This window comes from Eptatretus burgeri, chromosome 18 (genome assembly GCF_056783735.1).
Source record: "Eptatretus burgeri isolate ZD-2024b chromosome 18, Ebu_testis_v1, whole genome shotgun sequence".
NCBI classification, from domain to species: domain Eukaryota; kingdom Metazoa; phylum Chordata; class Myxini; order Myxiniformes; family Myxinidae; genus Eptatretus; species Eptatretus burgeri.
The window spans coordinates 33,702,844-33,717,843 of NC_140978.1; the positions used below are offsets into that span (position 1 = coordinate 33,702,844).

The 15,000-nt window shown below is 42.6% G+C and overlaps 1 protein-coding gene across 4 annotated transcripts in view; it reads left to right on the plus strand.

Annotated features, from left to right (window-relative positions):
* Window positions 1–15,000, plus strand: part of LOC147008854 (ERC protein 2-like) — a 498,963-nt gene that overhangs the window by 173,311 nt on the left and 310,652 nt on the right. For all 4 annotated transcript variants that reach the window (XM_085864636.1, XM_085864633.1, XM_085864635.1 and 1 more), the window contains exon 15: window positions 5,034–5,163. In XM_085864636.1, the coding sequence (XP_085720762.1) occupies window positions 5,034–5,163 (130 nt within the window). The remainder of the gene's footprint in view (window positions 1–5,033; window positions 5,164–15,000) is intronic.

Sequence of the window (15,000 nt, forward strand, 5' to 3'; positions counted from 1 at the left end):
TGCCTCGTGAGAAGCCTGATTTCATGGAATCGTGATGCTCGCTCATTGGTTTACACCACCAGTGATAGGCTATTTATAACTGCGTGCACACGTTGATCGCACTGCAGGCAGGACAATGGCGACTAAGCGTAAGCTTACAACTAAAACCTACCAAGAAAAATACGACATTATCCAGTTTTGCGAGGCAAACCCACTGATGAAGAAAACAGCCATAGCTGAGAAGTTGGACATCAAACGACAGACATTGAACGATATCTTGAAGAATAAGGGCAACATATTTGGACAAGTGGAGAAGATCACGAGGCCGGTGGGAAGTGTGAAACGCGTGAAATGTTTGTCCTTTGAAGATGTCGATGACGCGCTCATCATCTGGTTTCGGCAAATGTCGGCTCAGCCAAATATTCGGTTGGACGGTGAAATGTTTCTGCTGAAGGCATGTAAATTCGCTGCAGACCTCGGGTATGATGATGCCGAGACCTTTCCGATGCACTGGATAGACAGATTCAAAATGAGGTGGGGAATCGGCAAGGTCAAAAGGTGCGGCGAATCAGGCAGCATGGATTCGCCGATACTGTCTGGATGTGATGTGCCGATACTGTCTTTTTGTGGAGGATTGCCCAGACAACATCATGGAATACAATGACCGGTTTGAGTCCTTTCTCATGCACCAGATGCCCAAGAGTTTGAGGCAGTCAAACATAACGGATTACTTCGCAAAGGAGTAAAGGATCAATCAAGCTTCGTGTTGAAGTCCGATAATGGTTTTATCTTGGCTTGTTTTGGACATTACCGCACTCACTCACACATAGGCATTGAGTGGTAATCATCACTACGATGACTGTGTGTCATGTAATTTGTCACCATACCATCACCGATGGTATATGAGTTGTCTTACAGTTGTTCATTATCTTTACTTTTGATAAACTGATTCATGAATTCCATCTTTGCTTGGTCACTTTCCAACTCACCAATGAACCCCTACCTATGCCCCGAGGATTGTGTTTTCCTTTTGGTACAATAGCCGGCTCTCACACATATGTGTCCAGGCCAAGCGAGACTTTATCCTTCACCCCACAGTCATCATGAATGTTCGCATATGCGTAAGTCGTCACATTTCTAAGTCGTCACTTTTTTCTTGGTCCCGATGATGACGACTTACGCCTAGTCTACTGTATATATATATATATATATATATATATATATATATATATATATATATATATATATATATATATATATATATATATATATATATTTAACCCAGTCATATACAAATGCCAGAACTGATCATTTGAGGAAGGAATCTTACCCTTTAAAATGGTGGCATTCGTCCTGCACACACTCACATACACCAGCTCTGTTGACGTATTTTTAAATTTAATTGAATAATTAATATGATCCCTCTCAGGGAACTTCTACACAGGAGAAGACCATTTCGCCCATCAAAGCCTGCACTATTATTACCATCCTATGGTTGTTTCTCTGTGCTCTATCCTTTGTAAATGCTAAGCATCAAGCAAGGAAGCAGCATGCACCATTTTTTATGAAAGTCTTTTTAGGATTCGGCAACCACCGACCTCCCAGACTCAGAGCAGATTCTCTAACCATTACACCACCGAGACTCTTCATTCTGAATGCAGCATCTTGCCTCCAAGATACCTGTAATTGTGTAATTGAGGCTGCTTAGAATGGTAGCCAAGTCCAAGTTGGAGTGAGCAAGTGGTGTATACTGTAAATGTAAGGTTGTCTACTTCTAAATTAGCTGCAATTTAGAAATTGGAATTAGCTTTGTAATTGTGTTTCTCTTTCAGGTGTGTGTGTGTGTGTGTGTTTGTGTGCGCACGCACGTGTGTGTGCACATGTGTGTGCGTGTGTACGTGTGCGCGTGCCTTGGTCGAACTTGATGCAGAATGGTTTTGACTGTGCCAAGTAAATTTGATTTGTTGGCAATGCTAAATTGCCAAAATGTATTGCACGGCCCTCATGATGATTGGAACTATAAATGAGCATGTGTTGCTTTCTCCGTTTCAGCCGAGGAGTATAAACTGCATTAAGGAACCCAAAAATAGTTTACGTTAACTTTTGATTTATTCGAAGCTTCCATCTGGGTTTTGTAATGTACTTAATGCTGTGATTGAACATGTGACTTGTGCCGGTTTAATTGCTTCTTTGGCATTATGGAATGGTATTTGGACGTTTCCAAGTTTTGGCTTGAGGTCCACATTGTCCTTCATTCATCTTTATGAGATGTCCATGTGTGTCGATTCTGGTGATTATTTAGTTAGTTTTGTATTAAACAATCTTGGCAAATGGAAGAGTCGTTTTGCTCAATCAACGGCTTCCGGTCACTAATAATTGAGTTGCATGAGATGGGTTTAATTTTCCTTTGAAATCGTCTCTTTGTTTGCTAAAGAAATTCTGTTGATGGAAACAATATTATTTGTACAATAAATATTCAAGACTAATCTAGGATTGAGGTAGACTGCTAGGAGGGATCCGACCAAACGTGAGTGCTGCATTGTAGAGAACGCCGCTCATCACAGCAGGAATTTAAACACTGATGTCCCATCTGTCATGCAAACGAATATATATATATATATATATATATATATATATATATATATATATATATATATATATATATATATATATATAAACCCATGGCATCATGACACATTGACCTGACTGCATGACCCCTTCGAGTTTAGACCATGTCAGATGCTCCATGCATCTCAAGTATCAGATAAATGGACAGATTCAGTTAAGTGAACAAATAATAGCATGGAATATGATACAAGTACGGGGAACCAAAACCTTTCTCCTCTGGGCGAGGTGTCCACATGTGTTGTTTAATGGACAAACCTGCCCTTTTCAAGGCTCATTTAACCATATTATGTTTTTTACATCTCAAAGTTTCAGCCTTCGCCCACAGACTGACTGCTTCCAATGCTAACCTCTGCACAACCTTTTCAACCCTGTCCCTCGCACATGCATTCCAGGCATGAAGCCGGAGTTCATCTGGAATAGTTTTGAGCTGTGCTTTAATAGATATAGATTATAACAAGTGACGATCCATCTACACACGTCCTGCATTCTTTCACTATCCTGCTCAGCCTTCTAGTAACACTTGCTAATACGTTTGCATTTATTATATTGGATAAAGCGATTCCTCTGACTCGGCCACTGTTGCACGAGTCGCTGTGGGTCACCGATGTATCTGTGAAGCACTACTTGCAAAAGTAATTGTAGCCACTGTAGTGTACACACCTATGGATTTCACCTGTAATTAATATGCATGATGAGGTTACCTGGAAGTAAAAAGCACCATTAATCTCTCACTTCAGCGTAAACAAAGGAACACTTGTCGGGCCAAATGCTGAAAAGCCGCTTTCAAGAATTGCATCGTAGGTATTAGGTTTAGGGAATTCCAAATTTCCCACCAAAATCAGTTGAGTTTTGAGAGCTTTAGGACAAATGGCTACAACAATTGGTATCATGGCAGAACTAATTTTCATTATTTATTGAAGCCGATCTTGATGGAGCCTCTTGCACGTCTTGGGTTGAGGCCAATCATAACCACAGGTGTACAAGTTATTCAGTGAGCAACAAAGCTGTGTAAATAGGCATGCTTACCCCGTAACAAGATGTTATAACTTTAGTTTGCGCAAAAAATGGTTATATTACTTTGACATTCAGACCGATGAACCTTCACTCATTTTCCTGAAGATGAACTGTAAAAGTTGAGTTGTCCTGATGGATTGTGCTTTTGAACTCCTCCACCGACGGTGGATGTCGGTTACATTTTCACCCTTTTCTGTCCGTTTGTTTGTTTGTTTGTTTGCTACTTGCAAAATGGAAGATTTTTCAAGAATATTGGTCAGTTGATTTTGTTATTCCATCTGTTTGTCTATCTGTCTGTGTTTGTCACCAACAGGTCACAATTCCAAACCGATCATGAAATTTTACCAAGTTGTTGAGGTAGTCTCAACTGAGAAGCCTCTTGATTTTGAGGTCAGAGATCAAAGGTCATCTTGATGTCAAATTTCCAAAAATCATCATATTTTATCTGATTCACTTGAAATTTGAACAATATTTGCAAATTGCATCACTGAATTGGGAAACCGACTATTTTGAGGTCAAAAGGTCAAAGGTCAACTCAAGGACAAACTTCTAAAATCAACAATTTTTATCTAAAAAACTGTCAATTTTCATCCGATTGACTTAAAATGTAAACAGCAATTGCAGAGACCATCACTGAATTGGGAAACCAACTACTTTTGAGATCAAAAGGGGAAAAGGTCAACTCAAGGTCAAACTACTATAATCATCAATTTTCAACTGCAAAATCATCAATTTACATCCGATTAACTTGGAAGTTAAACTGGGTTTGCATAGTCCATCACTGGATTGGGAAACTATTTTGGAGATCAAAAGGTCAAAGGTCAACTCAAAGTCAAACTTCTAAAATCAATTTCAATCTGAGAAAAAATTAATTTTCATCCGATTGACCTGAGCTTTGATTGAGATTGTCAATTTTAATCTTCATGAAATTGACAATTTGATGTATCCTTGGCAACCTTTGGAGAGGTGGGTTGATTTTGCAAGCATCATGCTCTGCACGACATCTTGTTCTTGTTTGTCTGGTTGTTTGTGTACAAAATATCTCAAACAGTTGTGGACTGATTCAAATGAAACTTGGTGGACAGGTTGGGTGTGTGACCACGACAAATTGATTCAGTTTTGCTGAAGATCTGAATCCAGATCCAACAACTCAAATTTTTTAGGTGATTCTTCACCATTGAAAGCGAGGGCTCAAAAACGATATGTAGCATGATATTTCAAAAATGTATTTGGCTATATGTGTTCTTGTGGATCTTGCATTAGAATTTGGTGGTATGCGCTCTACCAAGTGCACTTATACTTAATGTCTGTTTTGTTTCTTTTCTAACATATCTTGTGATGTCTATCTGTCCTTTTCAAGCAGTTGCACAGTGTTTTCTTCATAGATGAAAAGTTTTTTTTCTCTCTTACAGGCAGTTAAAAGACCAGGAGAGGTTGATGTCCAACCTGAGTGTGCAAGAGGATCTCGAAAGAGGCAGGGATAACATCACGACGCCGGAGGAGCAATCGTGGAGAGATGGATGGTCTGATAACAGCTTGCAGGTAGGCCCGTTTTGGCCCACCCTTTATCAAATGTCTCATGCATGTCTCAAGACAAATGACCCTGGACGTATCATGTATTAATGTCTCAATACCAGGTATGTCTGACCCCCATGGATATGTCTGATAAAAAGTCTGATAATAAGTACCTGATATGACTGATTAGCCAGTACCCTAAACAAGAAGCTACAGTAAGAACAGTATGGAGAGACAGAATGGTTTGTAATTGGAAAAGGGGTTAAACAGGGGTTCATTATCTCTCCTGACTTGTTCAATTTGTCTAACGAGTATGTCGTGAGGAAATCAAACTTGGATGACATAGAGGTTGGAGTCAGGATTGGAGGAACCACAATCTGAGCTATGCTGATGATACCACTCTGTTGGCAGTAAGTGAAGATGACTTGACGAAACTGCTGCAGACAGCAACGAAGGAGAGTGAAAAAGCCGGTCATAATTTAAACCTATTTAATGATCGACTTGTTCAGATTGGGAGATGATCAGGAGGAAAGTTTCATCTTCATGGGTTCAAGGATTATAGTGAGTGGCGAATGTAGTGTAGAAATTAATAGGCGGTTCGTGTCGGGGAGAGAACAACAATGTCCGGATTGACAAAGATGTGATTAAACAAACCAAGAGGAGGCTGGGGAATGCTCTGGTATGTCCAGTTGCAACGTATGGGTATGAGTCGTGGATGGTGAAAAAGAAAGAACGGAAGAAGATTCACCGTTTTGAAGTGTGGTGTTGGAGACTAATGTTACAAATCCGATGAACTACAACAAGGAAAAACAAATTTGTGCTTTAAGAAGTTAAACCACCATGTACACGAACTAGAAGTGCTGATGATAAACCAGAAGCCGTCATACGACGGACACAGCATGCATGTAGAAAACGAAAGTCTGAAGAAGTCAACCATGCTGGGTATGATTGAGGGAAGAAGAAGAGGAAGAGTAAAAGATAGACCTTACATGTGTTTAATGGATTGTGTAAAAGATGCAACCAAGCTGTCTCTGCAAGATATTCAGAAATCCGTACAGGATCGAGGGATGTTTGGAGAAATCTGATCATGAATATCACAAGAAGTCTGACATGACTTGACGGAACGAGATACCTCGATAACCGGAGATGTTTACTGTTGATGTCATTGATGTAGTAACAAAAAGGGAAACAAAATGTACCTTGCGACATTATTTTTCTGAATTTTTGAAAAGAATGAACATTATTTTTTAACTTTACTTTTATGAGCCCATCCTCCCGCTCAACAGGAGATGCAGTTTTGCCATCACTTCTGTTTGTCTGTGTGTCTGTCCGGGCTGTAAGTTTGTTTTTAACCATTTGAGCTTTTGTCATCAAATTTTCAACAAAACTTTATGAGAACATGCAGAAGACAAATTAATAATTTGGTCAAAAGGTCAAATGTCAGCATCACGTAAAATCGTCAATTTTTATCCAATTGACCTGAAATTTTAATTTTCTCTAGAAGCAGCCATGTTCATGGCTGGACGCATGCATGTCGGCATGCTGAGTCCGAACAACTTTTCGATATTAGATTTGAGCTTTTGTAAGCTGCAACATTTTTATCTTTTGAGCTTTTGTCATCAAATATTCAACAAAGCTTTATAATGGGAATATGGAGAATACAAAGGATGAAGGAGCATCTTGGGTTACTTTTTATTCGGAGGTTGGTGGCAGGATTTGCACTCCAGCCACCGTAAAACCCTTCATTCTGCAAAACATTCCAAAAGCATTTAAAAAAAAATCTGAAAACCCACTACATGGGAGTACCTGCTGTGCATCTGCCCTTCGCAGGACAGCTCACTGGATGAAGGGATTGGGACAAAGCCTTTGGGGCCCCAATCTTTGATTTTAGGAGGGAAACCACAGGGGTAACCTTCCAGGGTCAGATTGCGGTCGTGTGTGTATGGGTGGTGCTGAGGTCTCATCCACCAGACAGCAGTCTCCTTGGGTTAACCTGAGGTGGTCCTTTCGGGTGGGTGCCTCGAATGTCCTATCTCTCAGAGAGGATGATCACCTGTCTCTGTTATCATCTGAGCTCAAGTGTTTGGACATTGGTAATGCTGTGCTGTCTGAGGTTTGAAGACTAGATTGCGGCGAGATCATGGCGGGTGGTTACACCTACTCTTGGTCTGGTTGCTCTTATGGTTACCATGCCCAAGAAGTTGCTGTTGCTGTGTCCAAAATGCTGACTCCAATGATTCATTCATCACTCCTTGTATATCATTTCCCTGGTCTCTGCATATGCTCCGACTCAGGCGAATGATTTCACCATGAAGGATGCATTCTATGCCACACTCGAGTTTGGCGTTGATCAGTGCCCCAGACGAGATACACTTCTAGTCTTGGTGAATTTCACTGCTTAGAATGGAACTGATAGGGATGGTTATGAGACATGTGTTGGTCCCCATTGGTCTGGAACTGTGAACCAGAATAGCACTAAGTGTGGTTGGTTCATGGTTTCAGTGCCCAGAGACTCATCGCTGGACTTGGTATTCCAATGCTGGCGGTGTGGCAAAGGATATTGACCATGTGCTCGTTGACACTCACTGGAAGATAATCCAGAACTCCAGGGTCTCCTGGAGTGCTCAGTTGCTCAATACTGACCACAGGCTTGGAGCAACTCTAAAGTTTCAGCTTCAATCCAGGAGAATGGTACCATCCCAGCCGAGGCTGGATGTTGGCAAGGTCAAGGATGAGAGGGTAGCTGAGGAGTTTGCGAAAAGGCTAAGTGGGGATTTGGGGGTTCTCGGTGCTTTGGGGGATCCTGAAGAGTTGTGGAGTGTCTTCAAGACCACTTTGTGGAGTGTCTACTTTGAGTGGCTAGACCAGGCTGAACCACCAGCTGTCGAGTTGCATGTCAGGGGCGTTACAATCCCTATTGCTGACCCTCCAATCAATTGTGATCCAACTTTGTTTGTGGAAACACAGGCTGTGGTGAACCGGTTAAAATGGGGTAAAGCTCCAGGGATTTCTGGAAACCATGCTGAACTTCCCACGGCTAGTGGAAATGCTGTACTCATGCAATTGCATGCAGTTCTGTGCTCTGTCTGGAACACAGGCATCATCCCAACTGACTGGAAGAGGGGCCTTGTTGTCCCGCTCTGGACAGGGAAGGGTGATCGCCAGGACTGAAACAACTACCGAGGGGTGACGCTGCTCTGAGTGCTGGGCAAGGTCTTTGCTCGGATAATTCTTGAGAGGGTTCGCCAACATCTGCTTGAGCACCAACGTCCAGAGTAGTCACGCTTTACACCAAAGAGGTCAACGATTGTCCATATCCTTGCTTTCCAGGTCCTCAGCGATCGCAGTCGAGATTTTCATCAGGGCTGCTTGCAGCCTATGTTCATCTCTGTGAAGCATTTGATTGAGAGAATCGGGATGCCCTCTGGAGGATTCTTGGTCTTCTTGGGGTGCCACCAAAACTGATCAATCTGATGTCTGAACTGCACTGTGGTACTGATAGTGCTGAGAGATGTTGTGATACCATCTCTGACTTATTTACAGTTGTTACTGGAGTTCGTCAAGGGTGTGTACTGGCATCCAAAATTTTCAGCACTTGTATGGACTGGATTCTCGGGAGGATGTCGGAGAGATCAAGCTGCGGTGCATCATTTGGGAATGTCAAGATCTCTGACCTTGATTTCGCAGCTGATGCAGTCTTCTTTGCGGAGACTCTAGATGTCCTTTTTGGGCCCTCTAGTGCTGAATGTGGAGTCAGAACTGCTGGGATTATGGGTTTGTTGAGTCAAAACTAAGATCGAGGCTTTCAATGACATCTTGGATGCTACTGTCCTGTCTGGACCTGTTTGTGGTGAGGATGTTGAGGTCACGGAGAAATTCACTTACCTTGGCAGTGACATTCATGTCTCTGCTGGCTGTGAGCCAAAGGTCAACAGATTTCTGGGTCAGGCCTGTGGAGTCATGGATTCTCTGGATCATGGAGTGTGATGCTGCCGGGACCTGTGTGGGAGGACGAATGTTTGAGTCTCCAGGTCCTTGGTGCTTCCAGTCTTGCACGATGGATGTGAGACTTGAACTTTGACCAAGGATCTGAGGCAGAAATTTAATTCCTTTGGTACCAGGTCTCTTCTGAGAATCCTTGGCCATTACTGTTCGGACTTTGTGTCCAATGAGCGGTTGCTGAGAGAGACTCAAATGAGATTTGTTACCTGCATAGTCCATGAGCACCAGCTGCGGCTGTATGGACATGTGGCTCGTCTTCCTGATGCTGGTCCTGCTCACCAGATTCTGTCAGCGAGGGAGTCTTGTGAGTGGTGGAGGCCATTGAGCTGACCACATATCTCGTGGTTACAGCAGGTTGACCAGCATCTCAAGGAGATGGGGATGGGCCAGGCATCTGCCTGGGGGATGGCCAGACGGAGGCCCCTGGAGTACCGGCAGAAAGTTGACGCAGTTACGCGCTGCTCCGGCGCATGCTCCAATCCCTGACCTGGCCTGGATAATACAATTTGAGAAATTGTTCAAAAGGTCAAAGGTAGGGTTTAGAATACGGAAAAAAGAAGAGTCCAAAAACAAAGCGAACATGCTTTACATTTTCAGGTGCTTTCTATTTTTATTTTCTTTGATCACAAAAATGATGTTGGCAACATTTTTGACCATTCCATCATTTTCAAAACTTTGTTCAGAAACTATTAGTGATATTGTGTATGTTGTAATCGCATGTTCATTTCAATTGTTGACATTCCTCTTGTCCAGAGATATTCTGAAATGATGTCAACCTCATGGTTAATTGGCTTGATGTGTGCATGGGACATTCTGCAAGGGCTTTCACCCATGTGAACTCGTTGTGGCCACCTTTGTTGTCAATAGTTCATTGCCCTGCAAAAGAAAGCAACAAACAAATCGAAAAATCAGTTATAGTTGTACTAGCAGGAAGAATGCATTGTGTGAGACAACCTGGAGCTTTCATTATACCATTGAGGAATTGCAAGAATGTTTGTTCCCCTCAGTTGTCGGTTTTAATGAGGTGTTGTGTAAATTTTAACCTTCTTCCTACTCTTTAGTGCTGTTGAGTTATTTTAGGTGAACTTGAATCTGGGTCCATCACAAACTGATTGCGTAACTGAACCAAAAGTATTCCATTCCTCACTGTCAAATGGATGGACTAACACAAACTTGCCCAAACAGCTACCTTTGGCGAAACATTCCTCTCCGCAATCACCTCGTGTTTGTCTGTGTGGTATTCCATCCTTCTAATATAATAGATGACATTGTGTTCAAATTTCTTTCTACTCCATATGGTTCAATTAGGATACACCTACTGTTTAACTTGCTCTTCTTCCTCTGTGGCGACTGCAACTGCCATCATACTAGTTGGCTGGGAATTGGCTCTGCAACAACTAACCATGACATTGCTGTAAGTCGTTCTGCGATTCCTTTGGTCTGACTCAATCTGTGAACTTTTCCAACCTGCATTTCTGGAAACAGTTCGTCCTCCCTTTGGGACATGTTAATGACAAACTTTCCAGCCAACCACTTCTGTTGCATCACAGCCAACAGCTGCCTCACTTCCTGATAATCCAGAATTGATTAGCTGCTGGCTTGTCAAATGGAACACAACTTTCAGTCCTTACAAATCTCTGACTCACACCGTCACTTTGCAAGGATTGCCAAATCCTGTCTCCCAGACATCTTGGTTTGATCGTGGGTCCAACACGTTAGACCTGTTGGCCTCTGCTGATTCCACCGTTCAGGTTAATCCCGATGAGGGCCCCCGAAAAATATTCTCATGTGTCCAATAAAAATTATAAGTAAAGTACAATAGGCCTGTACGTGTCTCCCTTTAAAAAAAGAACGTTATGGAATTTTTGAACAGCCCCATATTTTGCTTAAACAATCCGTGACCAGGTGACAAATCAGCTCGTTCTGATACAACCGTGTCGGAGGCTGACATGGATGAGGGATGGGAGGTTTCGAGTTGATTGTTGAAAAATGCATGAATTGGGTTTCCCAATTGTGCTTTCAACTTTTAAGGGTGTTTTAAATGCACAAATCCCAATCGATTTTTTTTAATGCCAATTCACTCGAATTACCACGTACAGAGATTAGCACAGAGAGAGAGAGAGAGAGAGAGAGAGAGAGAGAGAGAGAGAGAGAGAGAGAGAGAGAGAGAGAGAGAGAGAGAGAGAGAGAGAGAGAGAGAGAGAGAGAGAGAGAGAGAGAGAGAGAGAGCAGGAGGGTGGAAGACACGCACGCACGCACGCGCGCACACACACACACACACACACACACACACACACACACACACACACACACACACACACACACACATACACACATACACACATACACACACACACACACACACACCAAAACTGAGGTAACAGATATAAAATAAATCCCCTGTTTGGAATCACTGTGAATTTTATCTCTCTGATCTTATTCATTCACATGGGAACACTGCACAGCACGACACCAGGTTAATGAGCGATTCGACAGTGTAAGATGAGCTGTTCAACAGGAAGGATGAGGGAGTTGAGTGGACAGAGGAGGTGAATATGTATATATATATATATATATATATATATATATATATATATATATATATATATATGTATGTAGTGTCGCAGGTTGGGACCAGTGTGACCACTCCTTGGCTTTTTTCACAAGATCTTGGCGAGTCGTTGTTCAACTTGGCATCTTGGTTTTATATCGGTTTTCTATTATCATCGCTTTTCCGAAACCTTGTGAATTATTGGCTTTTGTCGTTGGCTCACCTTGGCATTTATGAAAATGAGGAGTGGTCACACTGATTGGGACCACAGTGTGGTCATTCTTGTTCCTTCCTGAGAGTCTGCTTCTGTCACCATCTTGTCAACCCTATATGTCTTCCCCTAACCCTCATTCTTACCCACATCCATGATTTGTCCATCCCCATCTATTTTGTCTCTCAACCCTGCTGTTGGTGTGTTTCCCCCCTCTCTTTCTGCTGTTCATTTTGTTCAATTGCATCGTGATCCATTCTCTGTTCTAGCTCTTCCATGAGCCTTGACTTTGTACACAAAATAAACACATACTGTACATCTCCCCATTTCCACAGTCAGGTACTGGACTGGAGTTTCAGTTTCTTTAACTTGTCGGTCTCATCATCAGCAACAACCTCTCTTGGATTGTCCATATATCAAAGCCAGCATCTAAAGCCAGATGCAGGTGGGGAATCCTTCATCATTGTTTCATTCGCTGGAGTTATAACTCACCACAGCCTACAAGGCCTTCGCCCAGATCTTCATGGAGTATTGCTCTCACCCGTGGACTGGTAGACAGTGTCACTTCTGTCTCCCCTGGAATCTGCGGAATTTTAAGCTATCAACATTATTGATATGTTTACTCCTGCCCCTTCTCCAGTCTTGCTCCTTCTGCTCTCTGAGCCATCTGACCCTCCCTGGGTCGTTCAGGACACACACCCACTGGTTCCAGTAATCGCCACCTTGTTAAACTCCCCAACTCTAGGCTTACGGTACATCTCATTCTCTCTTGTTACTCTTTCGGACCGATTATGGAACGGCCTTCCTGAGGCTGTTCACTCTCACTCTCTACTCCATTGCTCAACTTGACGGTACACCACAATCTCATATAATCCTCCCTCCTTACCCACAATCTTTTCTTCCCGTAATCACTCTCCTAACCCAATAATCTTCTTGCAGGTTACTGCGTTGCCTCCCACCCCCCCTCTCCCTCTCTCTCTCGTTCTCTCTTTGTCCTCTTTGCCTGTTCGTTCATTCCCTTGTTTGTTGCAGCCATCCTGTCGTCTCACTGTCAGTACATTGCCTTTTTTTTGCCCTCTTTCACCTCGCTCTTCCATGAGCTAAGATTTTGTATCCAAAAAACGTAATCTCCACAATGCCTCTCAAGGGTGAATCATTTTTAAAATTGAGTGCTACACAGCTGAGACAACACGAATGAATGTCCAATCCAGTTGCATTGTGCAGCAAAATGCCAGGTCATATATCAGTTCATTCAAAGCCACGTTCCTTCGTTGGAAATGATTCGTTTTTCCTTGTCGTGAACCAAAAAAAAAATAGATATTCCTTGACACACTAAAACTGATGACCAACACAGAATGATGATCTCAGCTTTTAAAAACATACCCCACATTGCGTGATACGATATCACCGAGATGATGACATCCCTATCTGAAAGAATCCCTCTCACTGATGTCCTTATGGCAGTTCACACAATGCTGGATTGCTTTTCTTAAGGCCTGGTTTCAGGCTGGATTATCAAGCGTTGCCTACTTGTATTTGCCAAGAAGTCTCTAATAGGGAAAGTGAAAAGTCCAGAAAATGAATTTTCTTCTCCTTTCCATTTTGGCAAGAAAGCAGGAATTCTGTAATAAATGTTTATCTGGCAAGAATCTCATACAGTCTGCGACACTTTTGAAGTTTGCCTGATCTCCCTTATAAATGATGTTGCTGTTTCGTTGTGTTTTCATCACAATCTATCAGTCGTATCCCCATGTTGTTGGAACGTGGAGACGTGAAGGCCACGATTTGTCAAAGGCTGCAGCACTGTGACGTTGCCATAAAGGAAAGCAAAGGTGGGGAAATAGATTGTTAGTTGCGTTAGTTGTGAAAAAAAAATGTGCATCAAATCCATTTCTTGAATTCTCATAGTTTACCACCGCCGCATGAGAAATGCATGCACACCCATGGTATGCTTGGAAGACCGATCCAGTCTTTTAACGCTGTTTTAAATGTTTACAAATGACCCGGTCATCCCAGAGTTTCACAGGCAGGATGATTCACCAACGTCTGTGCCCAACCTCGGATGCACGTTACTGGGCATCCTGTCTGCCAGCATTCGTTGATGGACATCAAAAATCTCATGAATGTTCGCGAAGAGTAGGCGAGCTATCACCGGCACCCTGAACAAATTACAAATTCCTGCTCGAACCAGCTGATGGCTTTGCATCAGCGGCAGAGCCCACGACCCTCAGTCAATGATGCTACCGCACAGCTTTGTTCTGCAAACAAATGAAGAAGAACAATGTTTACAAAGCAACAGCCTATTTTAATGGCGTGTCCAGTTGTGAAATATACGGTCTTGTGTTTGCCCCATGGTGAAATTGGATGTGACTGAAACTGTCATTCTGGTGCATGCTGGTGCTCCATGGTGCAGCAAGCTAGTTGACTATTTAAAGCGGATGTTAAGTTGGCTGTATATATTAAATATTGCTGGTTGGTATCTTTAATAAAAAAAGGACCACTGGACCTGTAGCTTATCAGGGCCCTGTCCTAATACTATAACCCAAATTTGGTAGCATTCTGGCTGGTGGGTCTAGATAAGAAGATTTTTGAAGGAATTTACACGATTTTCCAAAAAAAAAATTGAGCAAGTTGGCCATTTTGACTTACTTTTGGTCATGTGATCGGCACGACCCCCACAAATTAACATCCCTACCCTGGCCTCATGTTGTAACTCAAATTTGGAAGCGTTGTGACTGGTTGGTTTGGACAAGATTTATGAAGGGATTCACACGATTTCCCCAAGAACGGACTCAGTCGACCATTTTGACACACTTCTGGTCATGTGATCAGCATGAACTCCGCGATTTAGCATCCCTGCCCTGTCCTAATGTTGTAGCCCAAATTTGGTAGCACACTGACTGGTGGGTTTGGAGAAGAAGATTTTTCAAGGAATTTACTAAGTCCGCCATTTTGACCTACTTAAAGTCACGTGACCGGAACAAGCTTTGCAATCCCTGTTACCAGTCAGGCGGGGAACATTGCTGCCAAATTTCAGCCAGATTAGCTTAGTGGTTTGGTTGCAGAAGTCGAAATAGGCGACGGACGGACAGATTGTGCA